The sequence below is a fragment of the Choloepus didactylus genome, chromosome 4 (genome assembly GCF_015220235.1).
Source record: "Choloepus didactylus isolate mChoDid1 chromosome 4, mChoDid1.pri, whole genome shotgun sequence".
In the NCBI taxonomy this organism is placed as follows: domain Eukaryota; kingdom Metazoa; phylum Chordata; class Mammalia; order Pilosa; family Megalonychidae; genus Choloepus; species Choloepus didactylus.
In genome coordinates, this window is record NC_051310.1 from 155,107,866 (window position 1) to 155,134,244 (window position 26,379).

Genomic DNA, 26,379 nt, shown 5'->3' on the forward strand with positions numbered 1-26,379 from the left:
TATGAGCAGCTTGGATACATGCATATATTTAATAATGAAACAATTCATCTACAACAAAAAATTAGAAAAAATTCATGAGACCTCAGTTCTATGGAAGAGAATGGGAAACCAAGGCAATAAGATATAGCAATTGACCCAGAAGGACACATGATGAGTAAGGCAAAGGCAAATCTGGCTAAGATAATGTTATATGCTCTTGAAAAGGAAAATGACTGAAGTACCCACTTATTTGACTGCTTTGAAGCAGGCAGCCTCACTGTATGCTGTATGGAATAGAGGCAAAGAGCCAGGGAAGGGTGGGAGAGGACAGGGAGAAGAGCAATGTGGAACCTAGGGTAAGCACATAGAAGAAATTGAGATAGAGTTACCAAAGAGATGACTCTCAGGCCTTCTGTTTCCTCTGAAGTCTAAAACGAACCTGTTCTAAGTCTTTAAGTCAGTCAAATTCAGTGATCACATAATGAGCACTAGGCACTGTGAAGAAGGGGGGGTGGTTGCATTTACAAAAATAAAGGAATGACAGTTCCTACTCTCAAGGAGCTTACAACCTGTATGGGGGGACAGGTCCTCCACAAAACAACTACAAAACATATTTATAAGGTAATATAAATACAAATAAATATAAATAATATATGAAAGCTAAGGGGTACTATGGCAATAATTGCTTAGAACTCTTTAGTCAGCCATAGAAGACTTCCTGAAGGAAAAGTTTGTACTTCAAGTATAATGTTAGTGTTGAGTAGGGCACATGCAAAGGAATGGAAGTGGGAATAAATATGTCATGTCCAATAAGTAGATTAGCTTGGTTAGAGTATAAAGTCTAAATAGGTCTAGTAAGAAGTAAGAGGTCTATTTGATGAAAGACACTGCAATGTTAGCTCCCTAAAAACAAAATGAGCAGGGAAAGAGTTTCCTTTTGGTAATGATTATAAATGACCAGAGGTCCAGGGCCAACTCTACTGTTCTCAAAAGTTTTGGAGTTACTCTGAGAGAAAAAAACTAGCAGTGGGATGGTAGAGAAGTACCCAGAATCCTTGAGGAATTCAAATAAAAGGAATCGCCTTCTACGAGAATTCTCAGGAAGTGGCAAGTGGACCCCCAAAGGCAAGGAAGTTAGACTCAGTGAAATTCCTAGATAGAGGATCTGTCACACAAGGCCAGCTAGATCCCAGCAATCTCAAGGGCTCAAGCAGAATGTCCTTGACCCTTCTTACTAATTCTTGGTGGGAAGCAGATTGTGTATGCTTATAAAATAATTTTTAAAATTTTGAACGATAGTGACAACTTTATAATTCTAACATTTTAGAAATTAAAATAGTAAGATGAGAAGAGCCCTGATCTGTAGGGAATGTTCCCATCCCTGAAGAAGGACAGGTTAGTAAGGGCCCAAATTCTTCCCTGGTCTTTAAGTGGAAAGGCAAATCATCACACCATGGAAAGAGTTTGCTTTCAGCCAAAGCAAATAAGACCTCTTCCTTTAAGCCTGTTGATCTGAACCTGTTCCAGGAAGAAAAAAAAGAGTTCAGGCCAGACATTTAGCAACAGCCAGAGTTGTACCCTAGGTCACGAGAGTTCTGCTGGGAGGTGCAGGGTCCCACTGATGTTGAAATCGGCTGCTGGGGCCCAATCTTGATGCCATTTGCCTGTAAGAGAAAAGAGGTGATAGCTCCCACCTCAGTACTAAAGTGAATGGGAGAGAGGTGAGGGATAAAAGGAGAAATAATTAATTACATTTTCTAAAAACAGAAAGATCTTGGCAGGTAACCATGTACCCTAGCCAGACTATTACAGAATAACAATCTGTGATAGCAAGGATAAGATGACCAGCTTTGATGTAAGTATTATTGTTGGCTAGAAGTAGTTTTGTGCCCATTTTTAAAGTAAACTGTTATACTTAAGTTTCATAGCTATATGCAGAATTAGGATGTGACTAGTTAAAAATAGGAGGAGGCAATAAAGTAGAAGTAGCATAGTAGGATGTGGTACTTTTTGTTTTGCCCCAGAATTTGCTTTATAAAAATGTTCTGCTGAGCAATTAAGAATTGACTCTTCACCATGCTCTGCAATAGTAAGATACTGAGGCCAAGAAGAAAATCTCCCATATTATACAAGCCTTTCAGATCACCAACTGACAATCTCTTTAAGCATTGTGGGTCTCAGACTTGAGAAACCTATGTAAAAACCTATGTTAAAAAAAAAAAAGTTTGAATTGCCATAGCTTCAAATAGTAAGCTGTTAGATGGGGAATGCTTACATCTCAAGGAGCTTCCAGTCCTGTTCAGGACAAAGCAAAGTTAAATGCCAGTCCCCCCACCCTTTCTTACCTCATTGTGAACATCAAATAAACCCTGCTGGATCTTCCTATATATTTCTTTGGCTGTGTTAATGAAGGCCTGAGGAAAACATAAATCATACTTTCAGGATCAAGTTTATATAAAAAAAGAGGGAAAGGGACTACAAATACTACTCCTATTTGGATCTCTAAGGTGAATTAGGAACCATTAGGAGAAGGGAGTAAAAATATACTAGGTCCTTCAAATATCCCTGTAAAACCACTAACAGTATTTTTTTTTTTTAAGTAGTATTTTGGTGCTGACCCAAGATTTTCCTAGGGTTTCTACGTTAGCATCCTTTGCAAATAAAATAAACATATTCTTTTCCCCATTAATTACTGAAGAAAATGCAATCACCACCAGACCTAGCAATGATTACAGTAGAAACTATTAGACTCCCCAACTAAACTGATTTACAACTAACAGTGGTGTCTAATCTACACTTACCAATTTATGTTATCAGAAGCAAAAGTAAAACCTTAGGAATCAGGGTACAAAAAAGGGAACAATTGTTCCCTAAAAGGGAGATATTTGGTCACTATGATCATACAACAACCTCTCCTTAACCCTGTCTTATAGCGGAAGAGAATTCTGAATAAAAGGACAACGCTAATGGTGTAATGTCTGAAGAGCTCCCCCCACTTCTTTCCCAACAACACCTCTTCAACGTTGGAGGCTGTTTTGGCTGAAGTCTCCATGAATATAAGTCCATGCTCCTGAGCAAAGGCCTCTCCTTCTTCTCTTTTTACATCCCTGCGGGACTCTAGGTCACTGCAAGAGATTAATTGGGGAAAATACTAAAAAAAGATTCAAATGATTGAGGAAACTCTTGTTCTAAAAGAATCTTATAGCAGTTTTAATCGCCAGTTACCAGTAAGGAATGTGGATCCTACATGACAGAAGCAGAAGCAAGCAAGATACTCTCTTGAATAGGCTTAATGATTTTTGTAGCTTTTTGGAAAATATTCTTTAGATTCAGGACAGCTGCTGCAAAGTTAAAGATAATACCTTACTACTATTACCAAGAAAAAGGTAGGGATGGACTGTTTGGTTTTCATTTTTCAAATTGGAAATTTTCATTTGGAATGTTTCCAGTTTTTCAACCATGAAAAAATTCAAGGAATAAGTCTGTTAAAGAACAACAAATCTACAAAATTTATATTTACTATGTATACATCAGCTGTGTGAAGACCATGGAGGAACTATACATCTAAATGCCAACATTCCCAAATTTGTGTCCCTGGCTCAGACCCTCCTCTTAAGTTCCAGATTTGTTTGTCCATTTGTCTACTATTTATTTCCACACTGATGTGTAAAAGGCATCTCAAGCTTAATAAAAGATCAAAACAGAACTTGATCTTTTCCTCCAAACCTGCTTCTGTCCCAGTCTTCCATATCTCAGTAAATGTCACAAGCCAAAGACCAAAGTGTTATTAACACCTTTTCCATCCTCATTTGCAATACCCAATCCATCCCAAAGTCCTCTACTTCCAAAATGTACGTTAAAATCATCCTTTTCCCCTTGCCTCCATGATCAACACTTGGTCCCAGCTACCATTCCCTCTTCCCTGGACTACTGCAACTGGAATCCCACTTCAAATCTTGCTCCTCTCTAGAGTGATCTTTTAAAATCTGATGAAGCCACTCTTCTACTTGAAACTCTTCAATGACCTCCTACTGTGTTTAGAATAAAATTCAAACTCCTACTAAGGCACAGTTGGTACAAGATCTGGCCCCTGTTTACTTTTCCAACCTCATCTTGCACCATTTCCCTTTTATTCAGTCCAACCATAAACTTGCCAAGCTTCTTTCCAGCTCAAAGCTTTCCAGTTTGTTCCCCCTATCTGATGCCCCTTTAATTCACCTAGCAAACTCCTGCCCATCCTTCAGAGGCCAGCTTAATTATTACTCCTAATGAAAAGTAGGTACTTGTTACTCTCTAGTACCTTTTTTCTCTCCTCACTGTATATTTCACAATCTGTATTTAGATACAAGTAATTTATGTTTAATATCTATGTCCCCACTAGACTGTAAGCTCTATGACAGCCAGGACATCCCCCCCACCCCTTTTTTTTTTCACCTTGTACACACTCAGGGTCTGGCATATAATAGGCTTTCATTAAAAGTTTGAACCAATAAATGAGTCTGTAGTTACAGTTCTCAAACAGTGCACCCTGGATGCCGCAACAAAGTCACAAGGGGGCCATGGGATACTTTATATTTTGAAGGGAAACAGCAATACTTAACATCAGTACTTAATCACATAAATCACAAGCTTAAAAAAGTTAGTATCAAAATCAGATCATGATACATTCCTTTCAATATAGTATATATTTGCAAAGTTGAGTTTTAAGCAGTTGCTGTGATAAAAAAGCAAGTACTGTGCAAAAATCAATGTGGAACAGGAAATGAGAGTAGTCTTGTCCAATCTTGATTCCATAGGCATACAGAGATCATTAGTAAGTAATTGTAGTCAGTTAAAAATGAAACAAAAACATTATTTTTTTCTAATCAACTTTATGTTAATTAGATCTAACTATTTAATAACAAAACTGTTAGGTATTTCTTTTGGCCTGAGTGCCATGAAAAAAGTTACTGAGAGACTAAGGACAGCATAAATTTAGAAGGTTTGGGGACCAAGAGATTCAATGTCCAGAGATTACCTAGAATGACTCTTGGTAACTCTGATTCATTACAAATAAAATTTTACCTCTTATTCCCAATCAACATGATAACCATATTGGAGCTGGAGTGTTGCCGGGCATCCTCCAACCATGAGGTGAGATGATTGAAGGTTTCACGCCTACAGCAGAAAAGTTTAGAAAGTGGGTCAGAAGCCCATTTCAAAAGTCCAAAGTGATGCCATATGTACAGGAAAAGGGGGAAAGCTATGTGTGTAAAGAAAAATACTAGAGAGGCCATTCCTAGTTGGCATTCTCAACAGAATTGGTAGATAAAAAAAGAAAGAAACTAAGAGAACATACAGAAGAGTCTCCCCTCCCTTTCACCAGATCTGACTCACCTTGTAATGTCGTACACCAGCAGTGCTCCAGCTGCTCCCCTGTAGTAGGAACGGGTGATAGAACGGAAGGATTCTTGCCCAGCCTTTCCCGCCAACAAAGCAACAAAAAATCCCCAAAAAATCAGGTTATTCCCAGAGAAGTGACTTGATCATCTGAACTAACACAAAGGACTTAACTAATACATAGGACTTCCCAGTATCCCTTAGGACAGAACAACTACAACTAGAACTAGAAATTCAGGGTATATATACTTTTCAATCCCAAACATGATATTGAACATATCACAATAACCATTCTGTTTCTGTTCCTTTATCTGTAAAAAAGAAAATTACCTTAGAAGGCTAGTGCCCTGTCTAATAGAAGTTTCATTCCAATGGATCAATGTAGAAAATTAGTCAGATACAAAGCGTTTAAACTGGGCATATGCTAGCTGAACTTCCTTGTTCCTGGGATAATGGCAGGACTATCTAGATGTCCCCTGCTGAGATCCTGTCATGACAAAAAGGAATAAAAAAATAGGGAGAGAAGTCCAGGGTCCAGGATAGCGTTTTCTTTAAAAATCCAATTCTAATCTCATTTCTACAACAGGGGCCAAGATACTAAGTTTTATTTTTAACTGAGCAATTTATTAATGCCTCCATATACTGAGTACTTCTGCTTTCTTGATGGAATAGTTCTTTTTTTAGAGGAAGGAAAAGTGCCTTTTAAATAATACTATGAATTCCCTGCATATCGAATCTAACCTATTTGGAAAGTTTTCACATTCGTGAAACTGTTAATCCTCCTGTCGCTACATAAAGTTAGGAAGGAAGACTGGAGTTCATATTTTACAGATGGGAAAACTAAGATGTGAACATGGGGAAGATAAATGATTATTTCATAGTATAATAACAATAATAGTGACAATAATAATGCTACAATATTAACTATTTTTTGGTATATGTGATGTGCCAGAAACTATTAGAGACAATTATATATACTATATTGTTTAATTCCCTTAACAGCCCTAAGGCAGATATTATTATTATCATTCCCTTTTACAGATAGGGAAAATGAGACTTAAAAGCGGCAAGTTCACTAACTGGCCAAAAATCATAAAGCCTACAAATGCTGAAGCCATAATTTAAATTTATGGTGCAAGACTTTCTAGCACAAAAGTTTGTTCTCTTAACCATTAACTCATACAATATAAATAGGGGTTTGAAGGTGGAAAGTTCGCTCCAGTACACTACCTCCAAGTTATTTTTCTAACAACAAAGAGATTGTAGAATCTCTTTCTACAAGAATCGTGCAAATGTTTTAGTAGATTGCATACCCGTTAGAACATCAGAACCCAAAAATAAAAATAATTCTAAACCGTTTTGTTGGTAATACTAATAATACTTTTAAGTTTTAAAAAAAATACTTTTTCCCTCCAGGAGCTCACTTAAGATTTTATATTTATTCCCTAATAGTTTTATGTCTCACATTTTTTGAGTCCCACTTTGCTTTTATCTCCTGCTGGCTTTTATCTTCTTCTGCTGTCTTTGCAAGCTCTCTGTGGTCTACCAGAAACTAAAGGGCAAAGTTTGAGGGTTGCCAACATGATGGTTGAATCACATGGCAGCATTCAACTTTAGCAGCTGAAAATACCTCCAGTGGGTCACCAAAAAAATGCCTTTTAAAATCAAATCACTATTTCTTCAGCTCAGTCCAGTTTATTAACCAGTTTGTGAGCCAATAAACTAGAAAGAGTGGTTAAATTTGGGCTAGTCTGCACCTATCTGAAGTATTCTTGTCCATCCCCAGTAAAAAATTTGAAGCAGCAAAGAACTAAAATGGAGGTTTGATAAAAAGAATAAACAGCTTTCTAATTTTTCCCAAGTAGAAGCATCATATTATAGTTTCAAGATACATAGTTTGAAGTATGAATTCCTAGAAAGTCAACTGTATTTATTTCCGAAGAATCAAAATGTATTCCAAAGTAAAATACAGGTTAATTTGGGAACATTTAATCATATCTTCATTAGGATGGTTATCTGAGCAACTATATGGATAGAATGAAGAGAGAGAAGAATTAATATGGCTGTCTAAATCCTTATCAATCACCAGAACAGTGACAACAAAAAGAAACTTTGGATAACTTGATATCTTTAAAAATACCCACCATGATAATCCGTAAACATTTTCACATAGAGTAGCTTTGAGATTAAGTGAAGGAATGGGTCAAAAAAGTGGGAAGCCAAAGTGGATAAGGAATAGGCAAGAGAACATGGCTAACAGCAGGGGAGAAATCATGGGGCTTACTCAGAAAGTGGCAGACAAAACCAATACCACATTATAGGTATGGATCTCTTAAAAGTTTCTAAATAAATTTTAAAACCAAAGTGTACCACACTTTATATCTTTTTTATGATTCAACAAAGATTAATCTCAAAACAAACAATTATTAAAAAGGAAAAGAAGTTTGGACACATCTATTTATATGGGAAGTGGTAAAAAAAGAAATAACCAAAAAGAACTAGGCCAGTTGGATCACAAGTAACTATCGAGCCTTATGGTTCTAGAGGAGCCTGTCAATACAGCAGTCCTCTCAGCTTTCTTACTTCATGATACAACCACATCTCTTTCTTACTTCATGACACAACCACGTCTCACTTAAAGAAAAAAGAGAAAAACCAGCAAGCTAACACTTACACACTCTAATGACCATGAGCACACCACTAATTGGCACCTACTTTTTTTCCCCTAGCATCAAAACACCCATTTTTGGAAACAGTAGAGTTTTAAGTTAGACGCAGAATCTAGCTTATACCAGTCTTGATACCCACAGGCTCTTTGTCACCTCCTCAGGATTTGTCCTGTAGCTCTTTAGTGGGTCAAACCTCTCTTTGTGGGAAATACAAAATATTAAAAGGAGACTTGGAATACCTATTTGGGTTTAGGAAAAGGGTTAATACATGTAAAAACAAATAAAAACAAAACTAGTGCAATACATATGTATATGTTTATATTTATGTATCCGAATGCAGAGAAAAAGTCTGAAAGCGGACACACTAAATCATTAATAGTGGTTGGAATAGCAACCAAGTTTGGGAGGGAGAAGGGTTTTGTGTGTTTAAAGGGGACATTCACTTTTTATTCTGTTCTTCTACTGGTTTTATTTTTACTAAAAAAAAAACTCATATTACTTCGGTAATTTAAAACAAAAGCAAAAAGACATGGCATTCAGAATTTGTAACTGTAACAGATGGAAACGAAAGGCTTCTCTATCTTTTTCATTTCAGTCTCCCCCTATTCTTATTTCCACAATTAATCCCACCCTGATAGCCATCTCCTGCTGTACCAGCCTTTACTGCTATATTTGGATCTTGGTCAGAGACAAAATTATTTTGGCCTCTCTCACCGTATCCCAGATTTGCAGTTTGATTTGTTTTCCATCAATGTTGACCATACGGGCACCAAATTCCACACCTGTTAGTAAAAATCAAGAGAAAGAATGTGATTTTCATGAACAAAAGGCATGTTGAGTGAGATGTTCCTGCTTTTCCTCAATGTGCTAATGACCCATCCTCTAAGTGTCACTCAGCCCGTTACTGCTGCTACTTGTTCCAATTAATTGCATCCATTAAAGTTTCTTCATTTCCTTTCTGGAATTTAAGAAAAAAAAATTGTTTTCTAGGTGATAATGACTTTGGGAATGCAACCAAAAAGCAGACATCGGAATAAAATCGTCAAATAAAAAAGGGGAATACATTTCTAGCAATGTTAACACAAATTTGATTAGGTAACATATAATTGTGTAACTTTTTCAAAAAGCATCTAAAAAACCTGAAATATTTCCTATTTTCTGAGAGTCACTCTCTAGTCTTCTATATGAAACAATATTTCATTTTTCCAATTCTAGAAGTTTTTGTTTGAGAAAAGAACCTATCTAAGAAATAGGTTCTCAAGAAGGATACACTTCACCTCTCCAATAATTCCTGGAGTTTAATGGAAAACAGTCTCCCTCATATGGTAGTCTGAATAAGTCTTGGTTTATCTGGCATTCATCTTCTCCTAAGGTAAAGTTGGGCCAAAAATTAAATACTGAAGGTCACATACATTAAAAATACTTGGGTCATAAAGCGGACAATTTGTCCTATTTTCTGTTTTCATACAGTGATTTGAACAAAGTATGAGGAATTCTGATTTCCAAGTAAGAAAGAATGCTAATTCAACATATGCTAAAAATGCTATGCACCTATTGAGTGGCCCCATGTAGGAATGTGGAATATATCAGGAATATCTTGACTCTAAGGTGCTGCAGTTAATAAGAAAATGTAAGAGTCAAGTCTTACTATTTCAGATTGTTCCACTGAGAATCAAGTTTGGCTACTAAAAGACATTACTAAAACTTTTTTTTTTTTCCTGGACAGTAGGAATGTAATTTCAATGGGTACATAATAAAAAATAAGACTTCCTTAAGGCAATATCCTCCAGTATGAACTCAGAGACCCTTACATTTGGTACATATTTTCTATCCAACTGCCTTGTTTGTCTTGGTAGAGAGGACTGAACTCAGCAAGAAACACAGCTTCTATTGGACTCTGGGGAAAACCTGATTGATTATTTTACTCCTGCACTTTAAAACTTGTCACTTGTTCTCCATTGCTTCAGGAGTTTGAAAACTTGGGAGCTAATTTTTCTCTAGCTGTATTTCTCACCACTCTCCATTTTAAACTCCACGCTCCAGCCATATTAAATTACTTTCAGTTTTCCACAAGCAGCCTGATCTCTGCCATCCCTGAATTTCTGCACATCCCTCTCATCCTAATCACTTTTCTTTTGTTTCCATAGCCCCTCTGCCTGGCAAACTCCTGCTCATTCTTCAAGTTTCAGCATTTGCTGATAGAGATGGATGCCTTGGCCTCCCCTTTTGCAATGGGAATTTACTTATCAGTATCTGCCCTGATTCCTACCTCCATCCTTGCAAGGCTGTAAGCTACTGAAGGGGAGGCATGTTTCCTTGCTTAGCATGTATCCTTAGCACATATGACATGTTGTGTTCACTCAAAATTCATTAAAAAAAATAAAGGGGGGATGGAACTTGATGCTATCTGCTAAACCCTCTTCTAACCCCATCAGTTATTTGTCTCTGAATAAATCCTTCGGGAACAGATTTCTATACTGGCAGGATTTAGAAGTTGCCATGTGGTGAAAATGGGGAGCTAGGAGTTTTATGTAGAAATTGCATTTTTATGGCAAGAAGGCTAAGTTTTTCGTTTGTTTTTAATCTAGGATGGGGTTATGGAGATTATGGGAAGGGGCCATGCCTTGCAACAAATGTGTGTAGGATGTTTATACTTTCCAAGATCACCAGTTTATTTTCTTTAAAAGGAAAGTTATTATTTTCATCTACCTTTTTATGCTAAGGCTGGGATGTCTCTTGAATATGCTTCTTCCTTTCCAACACACAAATCCATGTATTGAGAAACATACGTGAGGTCAGTACTAATGTACCACGAAGCAGGATGAGTTTTTGAATAAGCAGTTAGGTTTTTGTGGGATTTTCCATAAGCATACAAATTGCATTTGGAAAAAAAAAATCCTGAGGCAACCAATCCCATATCTCACGCTCATCTGTAGTTACCTTTCAATTATTTAGTCCCCATTACACTGCTCCTCATTTATCAGAGCGTGATTTAATTCTTCATTTAACATACCTTTGGAGTAGCTTAAATTAGGAAGAAGTATTTTTACTTCGAGCATTGAAGGCTGCTAACTTTTCACCTGAGCTGTTCTCGGACAGGTACATGCACTTACCGATTGTGAGGTCGTGAACAGGCTGGAACCGCTTGTCGGTAAACTGCAGGAGGAGACATGATTTGCCCACACCTGAAAGAGGACGATGCGCGTTCCCGGAATCACGCCGCCCCGGAACACAGTCCTTCGTCTGCGTGTTCAGAGCTGGGGAAGGGGAGCCTGGAGCCCGCCCGCTCCGCCCCGCCAGCTCTTCTCGAAGTCCCCCAGCCTGTTAAATGAGCCCCGCCTCCGCGACCCGATTTGGGAATTTAGGAACCACGCCCCAGCCTCGAAGGCTGTCCACTCGCGGGTTACCTGTGTCCCCGATGATGATGTACTTGAAGAGATAAGCATAAGTCATGGTCCCAATTCCTCTGGATTCCGGGTCCGCCCGATATCTACAGCCACTTACCTCCGGCCTCTCTGGCTGCTCAATCTACCGATCTCCTTATTTTGCGTCCCCGCCCCCCGCTTCCCGCCGCCTCCGGTCCCTCTAGCCTAGATCACATCTCTATTGCTCTCCCCAGAAATCCTCTCTCGGTTTGGGGCGGTGGTAATACCCTGGTACCGCCCCCAGGGACGCCTTTAGCACTTCCACATGCCATTATTCCACCAAACTCCAGGGGGCGAGCGTTAGCCTTTCCTATCACCTGGACTTGCCGGGCCTGACTCGCTGCGGCCCTGTGGAGCTCCTTCCAATCGGTGGAGAACGACTTTCGTCATTACGGAAGTGACGGAAGTTCCGAGTCTGGTGGGGGCGGTGGGAGCGATGAGGGGACTGAGACGCTGATAGCGATTGTGTAAAGATGGAGGTAGGACCCTGAACACTTAGAAGGCTGGCGAGAGAGCGCAGCCGACGGGGTTCAAGCAGAGGCGGGAAGCCGGGCGGCGAGGTGGCTGGCCGGGGAGGAAAGAGACGGCCCGGTTTGGGGAGTGTTGTCAGAAGGTCGGGGTCAGAATCCGTCGCCCCAAGCTAACTCTCTGCTCCCCCTAACTTATCCCTGCGGCTTTCTTTTGGTTTTTAGTTTCCCGGAGGAAATGACAATTACCTGACGATCACAGGGCCTTCGCACCCCTTCCTGTCCGGGGCCGAGGTGAGCAAGAGCTGCTGGTGGTGGGGGTAGGGTGGGGGCGGGGAGAGTGCGGATGCCGGGGACCAGAGACTGGGAACTAGGGTCCGCGATTGGTGTCTAGAGAAAAGTGGCAGCTGCTTCTATGAGGACTATCTAGGCAGGGTCTGGGAAGCTGCTGTCATCAGAAAAGCAGGACGTTGGGAAGAGATAACCTGTTTAAGGAGGAGATTGATTCTGGATTGGAAGACAGTGGAATTGTCTCCTTTCCTAGGGAAGAAAGAGGGACAACTATCTTGGGGGATAACAGAAGGAAATTTTTTTTTTTTTCGCTAAGGAAATTGGGATGAGGGGATGAACTTACCTAAACAGGCGTTAAATGTGCACTCGTGTTCATCCTTGAAACGAACTCTGTTGAAGGGGTCTTTGTTTCATTTAAACTTCCTATTCAGTAACCACAACAAAAAAAGTAGTTACGTTTACGTACATGGTGTCAGCATGTTTTGCCGGTGACAGGAGGAAAGGAAGGAGGTGCCAGAGAACATGAAGGGAGTTAAGTAGAACATGTGTTTTTGCTTGCCAGTGACTCAGTTTGGGCAGATTACTTCACCTTTTTATGTCACAGTTTCCCCAGCTATCAGATGGCTGTAGTAATAGTTGCTTTTGATGTTGTGAAACAGAAGTAATGGTTATGATGAGGTCCTTTAGTATTTGTGGGAAAGTTTTGGTTTAAATATTGTCATAACATAGATATGTATCACTTGTCTAGGTCAGGCAAAAGAGAAAGATGGAACAGACAAAAATAAATTTCTGTGTCTTTGAGACAAAGTGTGAAGTCTTGGACCTTCTACTGTCTTTTGAGGATTTTAATTTTTTTTTCAAAAGTGGTACAAACCATTTACATCAGTTTTTGTACCAAGAATTCTCAATTGCTTTTTTGAATATGCATATCCTATAATAAATCCTAAAATTCTCCTGGATGAGAATTAGATTGACAAGGGGCCCTTGCTAGTTCTTTAACTTCTTTATTGCTATTGTCATTTATTATTATTCTCCTAAGCAGAGGAAAGTATGAATCAAATAAGCAGCAAATTTAGAAATGATATAAAACTAAAGATCTGTTTGGTGCTTTGCAGTCTCATTCATTGCCAGTTTCTCCAGAATCAGGTCTCTACAGTTTAAATTTCATTGTTTAGAGTATTGTAAATTTCACATTGGCTACATCCATGTGAAAGTGCATTTCAAAACTAAATATAGTTTTCTATTTACCCACTGTTCTTAATCTTTTACCTCTTAAATGAAGTTGAATAATCAATAGATAACTACGTAAGAGGTGGCTCCTTTTTACAATGTTAAGAAACTCCAAGTTTGATCTCTTCTTTGTGTCTTTTTTCTTTTTTCTTTTTTTTATGACAAACACAATGCTCCTAAGTAAGTAGCTTCCTGTAGCATACAGAATTGTTAAGTTTTCCCTTTTCTCATTACAACTTCTACATCTTCCCTTCCCTTTTTTTTTTTTAACTTTTATTTTAATGAGTTTCTGTTTTTGTTGGCAAAGGTAATATTTTAAAAAATTATTTAGAAGAGTAATTTTTTAGTTTCTTACAAGAAAAGGGTTGATATCCACAAAAAGTATTAAGTAAAAGGAAGCATTGAAAAATTGGACCTCACTGAAATTAGGAACTTCTTTTCATCAAAAGATATCATTAAGAAAGTAAATAAGCACTACAAAGATTGGGAGTTTTTACAAATCTGTGGAGTATAAATACAATATATGAATTTACAGTACATATGTCTGACTCATATTCTGAATGTATCAGTTATTTCTGCAAAGTAAAAGAAAGAATTCTGATTTTAAAATGGACAGAAGATATGAGAACAGGCACCTCACAAATGAGGATATCCAGATAGTCATTAGGCATATGAAAAAGTGCCATCGTCAGTCATCTGGGAAATGCAAATTAAAATCATAAGAAGATTCCATTATATACTCACCAGATTGGTTAAAATGAAAGGACTGACAGTTTAAGAGTTGTCAAGGATATGGATAACAATCATTGCTGGTCAGAGTTTAAATTAGGTTAACCACTTTGGAAAACTGGTAGTATCTATTAAGGATAAACATATGCCTACCCTATAACTCAGGAATTCCACCCATTGGTTTATACACAAAAGAAATGAGTGCATATATTCACCAAAAACATATGTGAGAATGTTCACAGCAACTTTATTCATAATAGCTAAAAACTGGAAACAACCCAAATGTCTATCAACAGAAGAATAGAAGAACTGTGGTAAAAAGGAATACTGCACAACAATAAAAAAGAAACTCCAATTAATGCAACAACTTGGATGATCTCAAAAATATATTGTTGAGTGAAAGAAGCCAGACAGGAAAGTATGCCCTATATGAGTTTATTTTTTTATGAGGTTTAAGAATAAGCAGAAGTAAACTGTGGTGGTAGAAATTGGAAGAGTGGCACCTATTGTGGAGGAGACTGTTGACTGGAAAGGGACATGAGGAATTAGAGTGATGGAAATGTTCTCTATCTTTTATCTAGTGCTATACACTTAAAACTTGTGTATTTTACATAAGTTATATCTCAATAAAATAAAGAATAATAATTTCAAAATAGTAGGTTTCCAGAAAGGAAAGCTTAGTATTTGTAACAGCATTGCTTGGGATTGGAAGCTCTATGATCAGGAAGGAATTTAATCTTTGTATTTCTCATTCAGGTTGGCTTTTATATAATGATAGCAGGTTTTGACCACTTTGGGGAAATAATATGTTATGAAGATACCTATCCTTGAGTGGGAAAAGTACTTACAACATTAGAACATGTTAATGATTTCAGGCTATAGATAAAATTTTCATTACTATAAATATTTCATTTCTTAAGGATAAAACATAAATAAATAGGTGTTGGAGTAAAATGAATTTCTCTGCAATGAATAACCTATATAAGAAATTCTTTAAAAAAAATACTGGAGTTCCTGAGTCCTGTGTCTTTGGGAGCTGCTCAGTTGGCCCCTAGACTTTGTGGAATCCAAGTGACTCTTCCCAGGATGGATTTGAACAGCCTTTCAGGTGTTCCCTTGCACCTTCTGGACTGTCCAGCAGATGGTGCTGTTCGGTAATTTAATCATCCTCAGAAGCTGCTTTGCCTCCGAGCAAAGGCTGTGTCTACACAGTATTGGCAGGGCCCTTCTCCACTCTGTATCCTCCTCCATAATTTCAAGCAATTCAGAATTGTGCTTTTTGTCATTGAATCTCTGGAGAGAAGTTTTCAGTAGCTGGTTATGGAGAACCTAAGATGGCGGCTAGGTGAGACAAGGCAAAAAAGCACCTCTGTGAAAAATACTAGATGAAAACCAGAAAGTGACCCAGAATACCATTTCCAGCAATGCATCAGCTGGACAAGGTCTGCTAAAACCACAGGGACCGTGCACTTGGTGAAACCAGGAGTCTGCATTCTGAAACGAGTGAGTAAGCCGGCTGAAAGTCCCGTGGCCGTGCTGCAGTGTGGGGAAACTGTGGGTTGGCATTTGGAGATGGACTAGTTCTTTTTAAAAAAAAAAAACAAAAACAAAAAACCCAGGAGTGGCTGCAGATACGGCAGTGAGAACTGCGCAGTGAAGCACTTTAGGAGCGGGCTGTAGCCAACGCCTCAGTGTCTGGCATGGAGGACAGCCCTCCCCACATCTGCTGCTGATTGTTCTGGGGACAGAGGGACAGAGGGGAGAGCCAAAAGGAGAAAGAAACCGCACCCCTTGCAGCCGGCTTCCCACGGCACCCCACACACGCCACAATATCACCTGTGGACAGTGGCCTTGGGTGCAACCACAGCTAGTTGTCCCACATCTGGGAAGGCAGAGCTGTGCAAAAAGGGGGGGGGGGTTGAGATGCCCCATTCAGCCATTTTTGCATCAGGCTGGGAGCACCCCTGCACAGCCTGGCAGCCCAGGGCTTCCCTTGAGGGAAGGCGCGCACTTGTGACGTAGCATAGCCTTCCCTCAGCAGAGGTCCTGGAAGATCACAGCTATCCAGCAAAGCAAATGCCAAGAGGCCAAAAACAACAGAAAATCTTAAAGCATTTGCTAAAACCAGACGATATGGAGAACCCAATCCCAAACACCCAAATCAAATGATTGGAGGAGACACAGTACTTGGCGCAGTTAATCAAAGAACTACAGTCAAAGAATGAGAGCATGGCACAGGTTATAAAGGACATGAAGAAGAACATGGTACAGGATATAAAGGACATAAAGAAGACCCTAGAAGAGCATAAAGAAGACATTGCAAGAGTAAATTAAAAAAATAGAAGATCTTATGGAAATAAAAGAAACTTGGCCAAATTAAAAAGACTCTGGATACTCATAATACAAGATTAGAGGAAGTTGAACAACAACTCAGTGTCCTAGAAGACCACAGAATAGAAAATAACAGAACAAAAGAAAGAATGGAGAAAAAAATTGAAAAAATCAAAATGGATCTCAAGGATATGATAGATAAAATAAAACGTCCAAATTTAAGACTCATTGGTGTCCCAGAAGGGGAAGAGAAGGGTAAAGGTCTAGAAAGAGTATTCAAAGAAATTGTTGGGGAAAACTTCCCCAACCTTCTACACAATATAAATACACAAAGCATAAATGCCCAGTGAACTCCAAATAGAATAAATCCAAATAAACCCACTCCAAGACATATTCTGATCAGACTGTCAAATCCTGAAGAGAAGGAGCAAGTTCTGAAAGCAGCAAGAGAGAAGCAATTCACCACATATAAAGGAAACAACATAAGACTAAGTAGTGACTACTCAGCGGCCACCATGGAGGCGAGATAGCAGTGGCATGACATATTTAAAATTCTGAGAGAGAAAAATTTCCAACCAAGAATACTTTATCCAGCAAAACTCTCCTTCAAATTTGAGGGAGAGCTTAAATTTTTCACAGACAAACAAATGCTGAGAGATTTTACCAATAAAAGACCTGCCCTACTTCAGATACTAAAGGGAGCCCTACTGACAGAGAAACAAAGAAAGGAGAGAGAGATATAGAGAATTTTAACAGACATATATAGAACCTTACATCCCAAATCACCAGGACACACATTTTTCTCTAGTGATCACGGATCTTTCTCCAGAATAGATCATGTGCTGGGACATAAAACAAGCCTCAATAAATTAAAAAAAAAACAAAAAACAGTTGAATATATTGAAAGCACATTCTCCGACCACAATGGAATACAAATAGAAGTCAATAATTTTTGATTTGTAACTCCACTATTTACTTCCTACAGGAAATAAAATACATAAAGTCTAATGACAAATCAGTGGTTTTGGACTCAATGTAAAATATGTAATTTTTGACAAGAACTATATAAAGGCGGGGGAATGGAGGAGTACAGGAACATAGTTTACAGGTCCTATTGAAGTTAAGTTGGTATCAAAGAAAACAAAGATTGTTATGAATTTAAGAGGTTAAATTTAACCCCCGCAGTAAACACAAAGAAATTATCAGAGAATATGACCATAGAGATGAAAAGTAGAGTATGGGTTATGAGAAGTGGGGGAAGGGGCAATGGGGAGTTAAGAAATGAGTGTAAGGTTGCTGTTTGAGGGAAAGGGAAGTTTCTAGTAATGGATGGTGGGAAGGTGATAGCATTACAACATTCTAAATGTCATTAATCCCACTAATGGAATGCTAGGGAGGGGGTGGAATGGGAAGATTTAGGCTGTATATATGTTTCCACAATTGAAAAAAAAAAAAGTCTAAACAGATGACAATTGAATGCCAAGGATGATCCTGGATGGGATCTGAGGATGGAGGACAGGAGGCTCAAAGGGACACAGTTGGGACATAAAGGAAAAAAAAAAAAAAAAAAAAGGAAATATAGAATGTAAGCTTTGTATCAATGTTGAATTTCTTGAACTTCTTAGCTGCGCTTAATAGGATTGCATAAAAGAATGTTCTTGTTTGTGGGAATTGTATATGTGAATTATAGTGTTTGTTCAAGGATATGTGCAGCTTGCTCTCATCTGTTCAGAAGACAGAGCAATACATGATGGATGACAGATAGGGACGGAGGGAGGGAGGGAGGGAAAGAAATGGTGGTATGACAGCATATTAAAGTTGATGGATTGGCGTATCGGGAGGGGGGTCAAGGTATGCTGTGTATGGGGTTTGTATTGTTTTTGCAACTGTTCCTGTAACTTTGAATTTATTTCAAAATAAAATTAAAAAAAAAAAGTACTGGATTGTGTATTTTGGTACTAGGGAATGAGAAAAGAGAGGAATATGGTATTTTTAAACTTTTTGGTTCCCTGAATATCTTAAGTATTCTTGTTTACAAACTGTAATTCCCATGCTGCCTCCTCCTTCACAAAGGGCAAAAAGGCCCAGGAATTTAATATAGTAGGAAAGGGAAGCTGAGTGAGCAGGTAACGGTATCATATTCCTGTTTTCTCCTTCTGTGTTCAAACCATTCATTTTACTTTAGTATTTGCTACAACTTTAGTTTTGTTTTTATTTTTAACAGTCTAGAGTATCATGTAATCACATCTATGGTAAAAGATCCACAGAAATAACTTCAGTCATTATTGGATTTTACCCTAAACTTACAGATCATTTGTGGTATAAAAGAAATTAGGTGAATCTCTGTTTATTATAACATATGGTTTACCTTATTCTTGATAATTGCAGTTATTTTTCTATTCATACTTAAAAACAGAAATAAATAAGACAAAACAAAAATCATCATTAAATTACAAATACTGAATAACAAAGCTCTTTCTACATCTTGGGGTGGTGCATAGAGAAAACACCGTGTTGGTCTGATGCAATGGAATCTATATGTCTGGTTTTTTAGTATTGTACATGAGAGCACACCAGATGGTTTATGAGGGGTGATCTCTTGCAGACCAGTTGTCTCTTGTTTTGGATGTGAATTTTAATTCTTTATTGAGCTCTCATTAATAAATAGTATCACTTTTCATATCTCAGATTTGCTTTTTTATTTATTACGGTAAGCAGGAAAAGATAGGCATCTTTTGCTTTGCCAAAGCAATCTAAAAAAATTCAAAACCACTGTTATACAGTTATTAGCCTAGTATGATAAATGCTTCCCTTAATCCTTTTTGCTGTCCCTGTAACTTTTTATTTGTTTGCTTGCTTGAGAATTTGGTAAAAATCGTTGTACCTGCTTCCCTGAAAAATGCTTACATGAATCTAAACTCAAATTTTGGAAAACTTCATGGATCTGAAGTTAAGAGCTTCTACACAATAACAAAAATTATGAATTGTACTGGGAAGTGTTGAGTTTTGGGGGAGTTTTCAACTTTCTCTTCAAGAACTGCTTGCTCCCAAGCTCCATATGCTACTTTCATCTTCTGTCCCAGACAACTCCAAATTTTCACGATACTAAGTAAGATAGTAAGGATCTTTGAGAAGGAAAATGTAGAAATGAAGGTATATACACTCTTTTTGTCTTCTAAGAAATATTTTTTCTGTTTGCCAGTGTGATTCAGAGAGATTAGATAGTTCATAGGTATACTTTTTACTCCCTAGTTTCTATTGGCTGGAAGTATTTTCTCTAGCAATGTTTTCATTTAAAAAAAAATATTGATATTAGTGAGACCCTTTCTGGGTCTAGGAAAACCTTAAGGAACTCTGAAAATGCATTGTTTAATCATGAAAAAAAAATGTGGATGTCTATTGAATTTGATCTGAATCAGTTGATACTATACTGTGAAAGGGTGATAGAATTTAAAGGTTCTAAGATTCCAGTTATCTGCGATAAGTGTTTGGGGCAGGTGGCAAGTTAATAAAAATTAAGATATTAATATCATTAACAATAATGACTAGTAACAGTTTAGTAAGCAATTATATATATCAGGCCCTTTAATAAGCTTTTGTGCACTTAGTCTCATAGTGAGTGGCAGAGTTTGAACCCAGATCTGACGCAAAAGTCTTGTTAATGTTTGTAATACTCTATTGCTCCATTTGAGTTTTTAGTGTCAAAAAATAACACTTAATGTATCTTAGATCAGACATTATTCTGTTAGCTCTGTGAATGGTGGTCCCATTGAGAATAGAAAGTATATTATTATTGGTCTAGTTAGGCTCTAGTTAGGTCTAGCCAGCTTGAATAATCTTTTTACTTCCTCCCTTGCACAAAGGTTTGGTCAGAGGAAGACTAGGAATGTGTTCTAAAACTGTTTATAGAGAACCAGTTTGCCTTTTGGCCATAGCGCTTATGAAGGTTTTTCTCCTCGCTGTTGTCCTTATCTTGATATTGTTGGCATTTTCCGAAAATCCTGTACAAATGAGGATCTTTTATTTTTTGTGATCATTATGATTTCTAAAACAGAGGAGAAGTAGGAAACTACACTAAGTGCAAATATTTTAGAAGATGATAAAGTTCTCATGACAGTGCCTTTTAGGATCTACTTCAGAGGAACCTAAAACAGAGTATAGGTAGCTTATTGACAATGAATTTCTGTGGTCTAACAGTTCAGTTCTAATAATTGCCAAATAACTGCTATTTACTAGAATCTTTAGAGAGATTTCAAGCATCATAACAAAACAGGTTACATAGGTTGTGTCCTACTAATTGTGCTGAAAGAATTATTCATTACAACAGTAGGCATAATACTTGAGGATAACCAACATGGTAAAGGGAGAAAAGAGTTCTGAATTGAAAACTGTGATTGCCGTTGGTGGCCTTGTATGTGTCATATAACAAAGAGTATGAGGAGTAAGAGAGGTTTATTTATAAAATTAAATAGGTCCTAAGAAATTGATAACGACAGTAGGATCCCAACTTCAAAGAGGAACGCTGAGAATTTCCAGTATTCTGCCATGTTCTTCACTTAGCAGTATGTACTTCCTCCCCTTCTCACTAATTCTTTTTCCTTTTCCCCCTACAGACATTCCATACACCAAGCTTGGGTGATGAGGAATTTGAAATCCCACCTATCTCCTTGGATTCTGACCCCTCACTGGCTGTCTCAGATGTGGTTGGCCACTTTGATGACCTGGCAGACCCTTCTTCCTCACAGGATGGCAGCTTTTCAGCCCAATATGGGGTCCAAACATTGGACATGCCTGTGGGCATGACCCATGGCTTGATGGAGCAGGGCGGGGGGCTCCTGAGTGGGGGCTTGACCATGGTAAGGGGCAAGGTATTATCAGGCTTACCCAAGCTCATGGGTATAGTGTTAGGAGAGACAACCTATTACCTGCTATATTTGGTTTTTACTTATTTCTCATTTAATCATTTCTGATTCTTGGGGCTAAAGGCTATAACCAATAAAGACTTAATTTCCCCTGAATAAATGCAATGTCCAGTTTTAACCCTGAAATGAAAATTATTTATTGTGGGTTTTTTTTTTGGGGGGGGGGGTTGTTTTTTTAACCTTTTATTAAGGTCTTCATATCCTTGGATTCAGACATGAGTGTGATGGCTGACACATGGAAGGATTTATTAAAAAATAATTGGAATAAAAAAAAATCTGAATCAAATGTAGTTTTAATTATTGACTAGTATGTATTATAAATCAGTGTATTGGCCTTCCAGAACATCTCCACACCCTACAATAGATGCCAAACATGTCTAACGTTATTTTTATTTTCTCTGATTGGCTGTGTATTGCAACTTTAAATCCATTATTTTGGAAGGGTTCAGAGGGGATGCTTTTCTTTACCTTCTGTATGGTCACTACTTCCAGATTCCTGAATAATTTATTTGCTCTTGAAGTTAACTTGTCCAAAATTAAGGCTTCTCTGATAATTTTTAGTTACTTCAGAACAGGCCTTTGAGTGCAAAGAAGTGGATTTACTAACTTCTATATTCTTTTTAAAAGCTTAATCTGTTTTATGTGTAGATAAATTATTTGGTATTTTGTAGAGTTTAAATGATGATGTAATCTGGATAAGCAGGGGATTTATAAATTGTGCTGAATTCAATGGGGGAAGGGTTGTGTTTTTTATATTTAGTGTTTAATTAGTCCTTCTGCTTCTCTCAGGACTTGGACCATTCTATAGGAACTCAGTACAGCGCCAACCCACCTGTTACAATTGATGTACCAATGACAGACATGACATCTGGCTTGATGGGGCATAGCCAGTTGACCACCATTGACCAGTCAGAATTGAGTTCTCAACTTGGTTTGAGCTTAGGGGGTGGCACCATCCTGCCACCTGCCCAGTCACCTGAGGATCGTCTTTCAACAACCCCTTCACCTACTAGTTCACTTCATGAGGATGGTGTTGAGGATTTCCGGAGGGTGAGGCCCAAAATCAATTTTGGCATGGTATTCTAGGTTAAAACTCTTGGCATAGAAAGCTTACTCACTACTGTTTACTCCTGTCCTACCATCTCCTCAGTCCCACCTCTTGATTTCCAGTTTATAATACTCTTCCCAGTCATCATTCTTATTGATCCTCACAGACTTTACTAATGTTTTTTAATCCTACTTTTAATCCTATTTTTAGCATTTCTGAAAACTCTACCCACATAGCTAGATAGCTTCCCCTCAGATAAAAGTTCCGTAATCTTACGGTTCTTTAGACACAGTACTTTTCTTCCTTGTAATTCTCTCTTTTTTCCATACAGCAACTTCCCAGCCAGAAGACAGTTGTAGTGGAAGCAGGAAAAAAGCAGAAGGCTCCAAAGAAGAGAAAGAAGAAAGATCCTAATGAGCCTCAGAAACCAGTTTCAGCATATGCGTTATTCTTCCGTGATACACAGGCTGCCATCAAGGGACAGAATCCCAATGCCACTTTTGGGGAGGTTTCAAAAATTGTGGCCTCCATGTGGGACAGTCTTGGAGAAGAGCAAAAACAGGTGAGCAAATAATAAGGAACTCATACATAGTAAATGTTCTAGTTTTTGATTAAGAGGATAAAAACTCATGAGATTTCCCTACAACCTTCTTAGATGTCTTTAATGTCAACTCTTTATTAATTGCATTCATACATCATCCTTTATCTTAGAAGTTGCAACAATAAACTGAAGCAAAAAAAGCCACTTAAAAATTAATAATAATTACAGAAACTGAATTCTCATAACTCTCAAAAATCTAGTAAAGGTAGAAACTGGAGCTCATCAGTACACTGCCTAATTAACATCACATGACTTTTAAAGTAGTAGAAGGGAGACACAACCCAGATTCTTTAATTCTAAATCCCCTGTGCTTTCTACTAAGTGTCTTATAATTCCTAGTCTGTCTTCAATTGTTTAATTTTTAGGTATTTAACTTTTTTAAGCCTCAGTTTTTCTCATCTGTAAAATTAGTCTATTTCTTGGAAAGTTGCATGTTATGGCTAACCCTAAAATCCACTACCTAGCTTGGATTTAGAATTTAATTTGGGGCTTTCTCACTGGCTTAATGTGAACTTGAAAACTGTAGTTAATCTACTTAAGAAAGTTCTTAAAGTTTAATCTGACTTAAGAAAAATGACAATTGTCATATTGTATAAATGTATAGTTGAAATAGAAGAAAGCTATAATTATCATTACCCTAAACTCCCAGTTTCTTGTGTCAAAGAAACAAAAAGCTGAATTTATTATTACTAGTATCAGTTATCTACTGTTGCTCAACAGGCTCCCCCCCCTCCCCCCCAAATTTAATGGCTTAAAGCATTGGCAGTTTATTATTTCTCATGATTCTGTTCTGATTGGGTTGGATGGTTTTTCTGTTCCTGCCTGGACTCATACCTGAGGTTGTAGTCAGAAGATGGCTAGTGCTGCAGGCTAAGATGACCTTATTCTCATGTTTGGCAGTTGGTACTGCCTGTTGGCTGGGATGCCTTGGTTTCCTCCACTTGGCCTCACATCCTCAAGGTAGCCTAGACTGACTTCAAGATCTCTTCTTAAGACAGTGTCACTTCAGCCAAATTTTAATTGGCTGAAAGCAAGTCACAGAGCTAGACCAGATTCATAGGAAGAAGAAATAGGATTCAGCTCTTGATGGGAGAGGGGCATGCAGGATGGAAGGAATGGTTTTGACCATCTTTTCAACTTACCACATTCTTTAAGGGAGAATTTACTGGTAAGGCAGTCCCCAGACTAAGCAGACTGCTAATCTTAGAAAGTGTTTGGGTCACGCTTTGTTTGGTTATAGAGGTGGGGATGGAAGTGTAGTGATTCTGGTCAGACTCTTGTTGACCGGCTGATTTTGAGAGGCTTGCTTACTGGAGTGTATCTGCCGTGGCAACTGTCATTGTTTGTCAGCTTTCAGAAATGCATTCAGTAGAAGGAATTGTCAATGATTACACTGAGATGAATTGTCATTCAATGACAATTATCAGTCTTTTCTAGTAGTATGGGGACTTTTTCAACAGCCTGTCTTTCCTGCAGGTGTATAAGAGGAAAACTGAAGCTGCTAAGAAAGAGTATCTGAAGGCTCTGGCTGCTTATAAAGACAACCAAGAGTGTCAGGTAAGAGAGTTAGGGTAGGTGGATATTTAAACCAATAAGAAATTTTTTGACCTGTTTAGTAGTAAGAAATAAGTTTAGTAATAAGAAGTAAATACTACCAAAAACCTGTGGAACCTAATACTACACAGCATTAAAAGCTTAAAAGTATGTAACAGCTTTCCTGTTATTTCTGTCTATAAACTATGCAAAACAGTCTTTCTTTCTGAGTTTATTTGTAGTTTATAGTGTTTACTTTAGCTGGGGTTGCACCCATGGCTGCTCCTTCTTTTTCTTTTGAAGTCTAGGATTTATCTTTCCTTGGGAAGTGATTAGAGTGAATATGTCCTGGAGTAGAGAGTAAATCTCCCAATGACATTTTTTTCATTTTCTTTTAGGCCACGGTGGAGACAGTAGAATTGGATCCAGTGCCAGCACCCCAGACTCCTTCTCCACCTCCTATGGCTACCGTTAACCCAGCATCTCCAGCACCAGCCTCAACAGAGCCCCCTGCCCTGTCGCCCTCCATTGTTGTTAACTCCACTCTTTCATCCTATGTGGCAAATCAGGCATCTTCTGGGGCTGGGGGTCAGCCCAATATCACCAAATTGATTATTACCAAACAGATGTTACCCTCTTCTATTACCATGTCCCAAGGAGGGATGGTTACCGTTATCCCAGCCACAGTGGTGACCTCCCGGGGGCTCCAGCTAGGCCAAACCAGTACAGCTACTATCCAACCCAGTCAACAAGCCCAGATAGTCACTCGGTCAGTGTTGCAAGCAGCAGCAGCAGCTGCTGCTTCTATGCAGCTGCCTCCACCCCGACTACAGCCGCCTCCATTACAACAGATGCCTCAGCCCCCAACTCAGCAGCAAGTGACCATACTGCAGCAGCCTCCCCCACTCCAGGCTATGCAACAGCCTCCACCTCAGAAAGTTCGAATCAATTTACAGCAACAGCCACCTCCTCTGCAGATCAAGAATATGCCTCCACCCACTCTGAAAATGCAGGCGACCTTAGTCCCACCAGCTGTGGAAAGTAGTCCTGAACGGCCTCTGAACAGTAGTCCTGAGACCCACACAGTGGAGACAACCTCTCCTGAGATCATCTGTGAGATGATTACAGATGTAGTTCCTGAGGTGAGCTTCTGTTTTCACCTCTTTCCTCTAGACTAGTGGAAATGTATAAGAACATTTTTGGTTGACCCAATAAAAGTGGGGGTTGCTACTCGTATTTAGTGCCTGGCAACCAGGAATGTGAAAGATACCACAGTGTAGAGGGCAGTTCCCTGCAACAGTGACCTGTTCCATCCAAAATGCCTATGATGCTCTTGGTGACAAACAGTAAAAGGGCGTCCTGTCTCAGACCAATACTTAACGAAGCACAGGCAACACTAGAGTTGGACTAGAGAGGACACAGCCTTGGCATAGTTAATTTTCAGAAGTTTCTACCCAAGTATCCTAACTTGGAGATAAGAATCATTCCTTTTCTCCTAGGTCTTGACTTCTTGGCTTAATGTTTTATGGTGGAAGTGGGGACGATAGCTAGAGAAAAATACGACTGTAAAGAAAAAACACCCTATCAGCTGGAAACTATGGATCTCTGAGTTCTTTCCCTTTTTCTAACACATTTTGTCTTCTCTTAGCTCTTCCGATTTAGTTTAGTTAAGGTGACTCAGCTTCTACTCAAATTCTGATGCCTTTCAGAGGACTGTAATTCAAGTGTGAAATAAAGTCAGTGATGGGTAAGAGTAAAATTAAAGAGCACTATCA

The 26,379-nt window shown here is 38.5% G+C and overlaps 2 protein-coding genes across 5 annotated transcripts in view; one reads left to right on the top strand and one right to left on the bottom strand.

Annotated features, from left to right (window-relative positions):
• RAB2B (RAB2B, member RAS oncogene family) lies at nucleotides 1–12,580 on the bottom strand. Of its 4 annotated transcripts, none has more exons than XM_037834503.1 (8): nucleotides 11,435–12,580; nucleotides 11,141–11,212; nucleotides 8,742–8,809; nucleotides 5,356–5,394; nucleotides 5,044–5,136; nucleotides 2,993–3,104; nucleotides 2,325–2,393; nucleotides 1–1,643 (listed from the first exon to the last, which is right to left on the bottom strand). In XM_037834503.1, the coding sequence occupies exons 1-8, from the start codon at nucleotides 11,471–11,473 to the stop codon at nucleotides 1,536–1,538; spliced, it is 600 nt and encodes a 199-aa protein (XP_037690431.1). In that variant the 5' UTR covers nucleotides 11,474–12,580; the 3' UTR covers nucleotides 1–1,535. The 4 variants fall into 4 exon arrangements, with proteins under 4 accessions (XP_037690431.1, XP_037690429.1, XP_037690430.1 ...); XM_037834501.1 differs by having other exon boundaries at nucleotides 5,356–5,438; nucleotides 11,435–12,202; XM_037834502.1 differs by having other exon boundaries at nucleotides 5,356–5,438; nucleotides 11,141–11,183; nucleotides 11,435–12,198.
• TOX4 (TOX high mobility group box family member 4) overlaps nucleotides 11,854–26,379 on the top strand; it is a 17,445-nt gene continuing 2,919 nt past the window's right edge. The window contains exons 1-7 of the mRNA XM_037834498.1: nucleotides 11,854–11,931; nucleotides 12,145–12,213; nucleotides 21,114–21,356; nucleotides 22,212–22,472; nucleotides 22,802–23,032; nucleotides 24,548–24,628; nucleotides 25,003–25,746. Coding sequence (XP_037690426.1) covers nucleotides 11,926–11,931; nucleotides 12,145–12,213; nucleotides 21,114–21,356; nucleotides 22,212–22,472; nucleotides 22,802–23,032; nucleotides 24,548–24,628; nucleotides 25,003–25,746 — 1,635 coding nt within the window. The 5' untranslated portion in view covers nucleotides 11,854–11,925. The remainder of the gene's footprint in view (nucleotides 11,932–12,144; nucleotides 12,214–21,113; nucleotides 21,357–22,211; nucleotides 22,473–22,801; nucleotides 23,033–24,547; nucleotides 24,629–25,002; nucleotides 25,747–26,379) is intronic.